This window comes from Phalaenopsis equestris, unplaced genomic scaffold, assembly GCF_001263595.1.
Source record: "Phalaenopsis equestris unplaced genomic scaffold, ASM126359v1 Scaffold000002, whole genome shotgun sequence".
In the NCBI taxonomy this organism is placed as follows: Eukaryota; Viridiplantae; Streptophyta; class Magnoliopsida; order Asparagales; family Orchidaceae; genus Phalaenopsis; species Phalaenopsis equestris.
The window spans coordinates 60690723-60697895 of record NW_018164444.1 but is presented as its reverse complement, the minus strand read 5'-3'; the positions used below and the strand labels follow the sequence as shown (position 1 = coordinate 60697895).

Below are 7173 nucleotides of genomic sequence, written 5' to 3'. Positions count from 1 at the left end.
ATTGAGCTGCCTTCTTGATAACCGGCAGCTTGGGCTCACGGCCAAGTGAGCTTGGACTTCATAGAGTTATGTCCTCACATCAATTACAATCATTTATTTCTTTCTGCAATGTTGCATCTCTGTGTCTTTGTCACTCTATATAAGTGCAAGGCAGCCAGATTATTTGAAGGCATCAAGGCATAAAATGTAAGGTTTTATGGACATAAATTGATTATATATATATATATATATATATATATATGGTGGGGCAATTACATTCGGACCACCCCAAACTTGCTATTTACAATTCATTTGTCAAATTCTCTCACAAATATCATAATTCAGGGTAAAACCACAACTTATATTTTTCATTTTTTATCAAATTACCAATTATTTGATCGTGGCACATATAAATATATCGGTTCTTTAAGAAATTCACATGGATGATTAATTTGTAAATATCAATGTTTCTGAGGGTTTGTATGTAATTATCCCAAAAAAAATTATTTAGTCATGATATTATGTCATATGTGCACTTTTTTTTTTTTCTTTTTAATATCTGAATGTCGGTTAGAATGAGTTTCTTAGACAGACTTGAAAAAAGGCTATTTTCCTTTTTTTTTCCCCTTGTTAAAGAGCAATAATTTCATTTTTCTACGTGACCTTTGCAAAAACATTGTGTGGATCGACTAATTACACGTTCATAATTGCGTTTTAGCTAAAAATAAATGTGAAATTATATTGCAGCTAGTTGTTACCCCCGGTTTACTGGTTGACTCATACCCTGTGGAATAATAAGAGCATTATAGGAGTGAGGATGAAAAGAAGTTAGTCCATACAAAGTAAAAGAAGTAAAAAGACGGAAAACACAATTGGATCACACCAAGCTAGTTGAAACAACTTACTTGTCATTGACATGACTTACAAACAAATGAACTTTTCTCAAATTTGTAGAACATGGAAAAATAATACATATTAAAATAATGATGTCCTAGAAGTTTGTGATGCAAGAGATTGGGTGAGGAGAGTGATCTTATTAGCTCTCTTTGTATAATTCTACGTCATGTAACCTTAAGATGTCCAACAAGTTTGTGCTGAAGCCTAAAGATGGCCGTTAAATATGGTTGGATTAGTCCACTTCTAATGGCTAAGCGGGCATGATAAGATGATGAGAAAACATATTGTTGGTTTCAAATATCATTGAGAATACGTTCAAATCTTACTTACTTGACTCATGACATCTTAACATAGCTAAAATGAAAGCAAGATATAGAAATGAAGAGGGGAAGACAAAAGAAAGCGAAATTAAGATTGATGATTTTTTGGTTAGTAAGCTCAAAAATCTTATGACTTTCATTCGGTAGATTTTTAATTATATATGATTTGTCAAATTAGTAGCCTAACTCTACCTAATTTTCAAAACACTACTATTTAGCTTTGACAAGCATTTCAAAGTGAATTAGACCATCTTGTAATTGAATTTTAACCAAATACAACATGAAACCGTCCCAACCCAACCCGGACATATTAAACCCAAAATTAGGGAGCATTCATGTCAACCATGTCGGCAAAGAGCAACCCCGTTTCCATCCCTCTCCTCCCAATTGGCGCCTGGTTATGCAATCCGACGGCCAAGATCACGTCGGACTAACCATCTTCCCGATCATTAACGAATCCACCCCCCTTACCAACCTAGGCTACGGTCAAACCTCAAACATTTGAACCGCATGCCTGCCGTTTTTCCCTCCGTTCACATTTCACAGTGTAATTTTATAATAAATAATCCAAATCAATTAAAGTAGATAAATTACTTTATTTAATTAATATCTTCACGTTGGAATTAGCCTTCCCTCTCTTCTCCTATATAAGCCACACCGGCCAGTCTGATTTTTCTTATGAAGTCCCAAATACATGCCAAAATTTCAGATAATTGAACACAATCATTATAACTCAGGCTTATTAATGTCCTTCAAAGTGGCGAATCCACGAGAGTTTTTGCCGACGGCGGACGCGGAGGACGAAGAAGAGTTGTCGATGTTTTCGAGACGACGGCAGGCCGACGAGATGTCGGTGATGGTTTCGGCTTTAACACGAGTCATCGCCCGCGAAGAGCCGAAGGTGGGTGGCTATTTGGGTTCGGGTTCTTCAACATCAATACCACATTCTTCGCCGTATGATGCTTCTCTTCTATCCGGGCATTCTGCATTGGATGTTGGTGTTGGCAGTGGTGGTTTGAAGAGGGAGAGAGATGAGGGAAAAACAGAGTCAATGCTAGGGTATTATTCTGGAGGTAATGATCTTTTATATCATCTTCATATTATTTTCATTGCATTTGTAATTACTTGTATAATACCATGTTTGCAGCAATGTGATCAAATAGTCCTTTTGTTGTAATATTTACATTTATTTTCTTATGATAAACTTTTTAGATAAATATGATCATGTGAACTTTGCATATGAGTTTCTGATGTATTAGATATATATTTTTAATAGAAATTTTCATAAATACTACATGATTCAGATTCATTTATACATGCAACACCTAAATTTGATATTTTTATTTATAGCACAATGGAAAATGTATTTTTCACTTTTAAAATGTTACTTAAAGTGATAATTTTTATGAATGTTAAATACTTTAGTGGTATCTACTTTGTGGTATGCATGTATAAATGCCTCTATTTTTATTTTTTATTTTAACTATTTTAAAGTAATGATAAATTAATGATATTTATCTTTGGTCATTAAAATGTTCTTGTAAGTACGTTGTCGGGATGTCTGGAAAATGTCGTGGATCGTACCACGACGTGTGATTTTTCGAACATAAAATTTTCTCATTAATGATATAGAGATTAAGTACCAATAATAATATTTTCTAACTATAATGCATTTTGATTAAGCCATAAGATAATTATCAAAGTTTTTACAAGACAATAAACAAAAGTAATAACAAGAAATCATAAGAAAACATAAAATAACTAAACCATACATCTAAATAAAGATAAACTTGATTGTATGTTTAGGATTTAAGACATCTATAATAGTTCACAAATCCTAAGATTTATAAGATAATTTAAGATATTTTTTAATGCAAACTATCTTTTAATCATAAAAACATCACAATCTTGTATATTTAGAAAACAATAATATTTAATAATTTCTTAAGGTCTTTTTTTAATGATATGTTTAAACTTATCTTATATTTTGAATAATTCCTTACCAATTATAATCCTCAGCAAACTTCTTTATATCATGTTCTCAAGCTTTATTATAACATAACGCCAAAATCACATCTTTCTTATCTTCAATAAAACATTCAATCTAAAATGTTTTAGTACAGATTTAAAGACATAAAATTCATATTTTTGTATGGATATCTCTCATCATCATCACATGATTTATATGATTCATAACTCATAAGTAAGAGATAAACATTTAAAATATTTTAATTAAGTTTTGTATGAAACAAGCAAAACGGCCAAAAATGTCATTTTTTAACTGATACTCTTCTCCCCATTACAGCATCACCCTCCGTCCCTCACTCCACAATCTCCTCCCAACCTCCATCAACGCATGAACAAACACCTTCTTCCCAAACCGAAATAGAGGGCCAGCCTCGCCGGCGATACAGAGGAGTTCGCCAACGCCCATGGGGAAAATGGGCAGCCGAAATCCGCGACCCGCATAAGGCTGCCCGTGTTTGGCTTGGCACCTTCGATACCGCGGAAGCCGCAGCTCGAGCTTACGATGAAGCCGCTCTTCGCTTTCGTGGCAGCCGGGCAAAGCTCAACTTCCCGGAAAATGCGCGTTTACAGCCGCCGGAGATTGATTCAAGCGGCCAGAGTATCACGCCGGACTTAAGTGCTTCGAGGGATTATTTGGAGTATTCGAGATTGTTGAGAGGTGATGGACAGTATGCGAATCTGGAGTACTCGCGTTTGAATTCAGCTTCCCCTGTTTCTTCTTCTTCTACTTCGTCGTCTTCTTCCTCTGTTTTGAATCGTTTTTATGGAATGGGAGGGGAAGAAGAGCAGAGGATGCGGTATTTGGGGCAGTCGGAGATTTGGGGAACGGCTTTTCCGGCGAATAAATGGGAGGATTCCGGCGAGCTTCCGCCGCCGTCGTCTTCAGGCTAGATGGAAATGATGAGTAATTAGCCTTTATTATTCATTAGGGTTTAGTTGCAAGGGATTTTTTTTTTTATTTGATAATAAGAGGATTGTAATTTTGTTTTGCATTTGTTTCTTTTTCGGGTGAGAATTTGCGATGAATAAAAAGAGAAAATGGTTATTTTATATTTGACAAATATATATATATATATACACCATATAATTTTTCTGTGTATTTACATTTGTAACACAGGGAAATTTTAATATTTACGTTATAATGTTATAAATTTTTTTATAATATATATATATATATATATATATATATATATATATATTGCGGGTACCATCCCTACCATGGTGCGTGGAGGGTCGAATTATAGCCACATGGCGCGGGCTCTAATCATAGGACCGAATTGTGCAAGGGAAATCGATATTTGGGCCTCTGCCAAATATCAAATTAGTGCTCTATCAAGATCATCCACTCAAATTAAAAAACAGAAAGCAAGGTGATTCAAACCCATCTAAAAGTCCAAAATATTACCTAAATATTTTTTTTTCTTGCTCACTTGTTATGTAACCAATAAAAAAAATATGCTTCTAAAAACTAATTTCATTTTTTCTTTCAATCGCCAAAAATACAGGAGTATTACATCCGGAGTTTATATGCATGCAGACTACATGTACAATAGTGTAGTGCTACAACAAATATAACTGTGTACATCACTATTGAACATGGAGTTTGTATGCTTAAAAACTATAATACTTCTTTTCAAAAATACACCACACCTAAAAGTATGGAAGCCTTCGAGCCACATTGGAGACCTACGTGTTGCTGACTGTTCCACTCTTCAAACCCCACTCCTTAATTCAGACCAATTATTATACATATTGTAACCCCTTAGTCTAGAGGTATTGATTGTCAGAGTTAATATCAACTGAATTATTAATTTGTTGATAAAATTTATTTAATATTTTTAAATTTTTTTGTTATAAATTTGAACAATCATCAATTTTAAATATTTTTTTCCTTTTTTTTTTTTATGTTTTCATTTTTACATCTCTAATGGGAAATACTTTTTTTTTTTTTTTGGTAAAAAGGTTAAAAAAATTCATATGTTGTAGCTTTCCATTGAGATAATTCAAGTCTCTTGTGTTGCCTTCATTGCATCAAGAGTTACAATTGCAAAACAAGTTGGTATTATTTTTGTAAGTAAACTTATTATAATTGGCCTTCTCAATTTTGATTGTTGGTAATGGGGCTTTTATTTTTAGAAGAGTTAAAAAGCATAATTTGAAAGTTCAAATGTGAAATTTTTGCCTTTATTAAAGTTTTTTATATCTTGTAGTTGTTTTCTTTATTATGTTTCTTCTGTTTTTAGGATTGTTGTGACTTGAATCTATTTCGTTGTTAGCTGAATCATTCTCTGTTTTTTCTTTAATCTATATTTAGCTGGTTTGGATGAGCTTGTTTTTGGAACTTTAATTAGGCTAATTTGTAGTTTTATGGCTTCTGTTATTTTGTTTTGCAGCCTATTGTTTGGGTTGATTCTCTTATTTGTATTTTGGCTGGTTTGTTATAGCCTTTTCATGGGATTGTTTTGTGACTTATTGAGTTTTTAGTTTCTACTTTTTCTTATAATTGATATCAATTTTATACTTGATTTTTTCTGGAACGAACAATTTGGTTGAGCTATGATGATTTTCATTAATATATTAAATTTCAACCGTTCATTTGAATTTTATTATTCATTAGCTCCTGGAAGGAAATTTAGTAGTTCTGCATGTATGTTCTAACCTCTAAGTCTGTCTCTGCCTTCAAATTTTTTTTTTACCCCTCAATTCTTTTGATTTACTGGCTTTCTTTATCTTTGTTAGCTGTTTATTTTTGCTCTCTTGTTTTGTTTATTTATTTCACAAATGGAAAGTTTATTGGTCTTCAGAAGCTTTGTATAGAAGTTACTGTGGTGTTCTTTGGATTGTCTATATCAAGTCTTAGGAGTGTTTGTTGCTCTTGTGGATCTAAACTCTCGTGCCCCTTGTTTCTTCTGCCTCTTCTAGGATTGTTGTATTCCCTTTTTTTCTTCTTTAAATAAAGTTAGACGTGACTCTCATTTTCCCATAAACAAATATATATTATATGAAATTGTTTAGAACCACACATGTATCGTACCGATTCAGTAGTGCTTACAGGTAACTAAGTGGGTGTTTTTCATAGGGATTGAGGATGATAAAAATTGAACCTTGGCAATTAGGGGTGGGCGCAATTCCATTTGATTTTAATCATAAATTATTTAGAGTCAGTTCTCACCGAAAAGAATTCAACTAAAATCAGTCTGGTACCCTTTTTTTATTGTTTGCCTTACTTTAAAGCATAAAACATATTTGTTTAGTATTTTTTTTGCATATTTTTATTTTTTATTTTTAAAAATTAATTAATTTATTTTTTGAAAACACTTGAATTATAAACAACATAATAATTCCCAATGGTTTTCCCTTGAACAAAAATAAATAAGATGATGGATAATTTGCAAAATGTTGGGAAGAAAACATTAATAGTTACATAGACTATTTATGATAACAAATAGTCATTTCATTTGGTTTAAAACATGATGAAGCTAATAATTATACAGTATATCTAAATGATTTTATTTATGATGAAGCTAATGTGATTATTAATAACTCATCTTATTAAGTATCAAATGCTGCTTCATTTAAACCAAATGAACTATCAAGGTTCATAAAAAAAAAATCAAATTTTAAAACAAGAGCACATGGATTTCTATTGAACACATTGTTAACCAAAAAAATTGAGCAGGGTAGTGTTAAAAATTAGAAAAAATTATTAAATGATCATGTGACTCATTTGAGGTTGTTAGTAAAGATTTTGACATACCACTAGTTATGTGAACATTTTTTTAAAAGGGTAAATTTTGATTAAGATCTATAGTAATTTTAAGCCATGTTGTGGGTGACAAGATCTCAAGAAGGTGCAAATGATGGATTCATATTTATTATTTTCACATTAAATATGAATTCAAAACCAATATATAACACAGAAATATATAATTCAAAATCTTCTTAAACA

General features: G+C 32.1%; 1 protein-coding gene across 1 annotated transcript; it reads left to right on the top strand.

Annotated features, from left to right (window-relative positions):
* Positions 1–1863: 1863 nt before the first annotated feature.
* On the top strand, positions 1864–4229 carry LOC110036215 (ethylene-responsive transcription factor ERF110-like). Its single transcript, XM_020740611.1, has 2 exons — positions 1864–2269; positions 3502–4229. The coding sequence occupies exons 1-2, from the start codon at positions 1891–1893 to the stop codon at positions 4113–4115; spliced, it is 993 nt and encodes a 330-aa protein (XP_020596270.1). The 5' UTR covers positions 1864–1890; the 3' UTR covers positions 4116–4229.
* The last annotated feature ends 2944 nt before the right edge of the window (positions 4230–7173 follow it).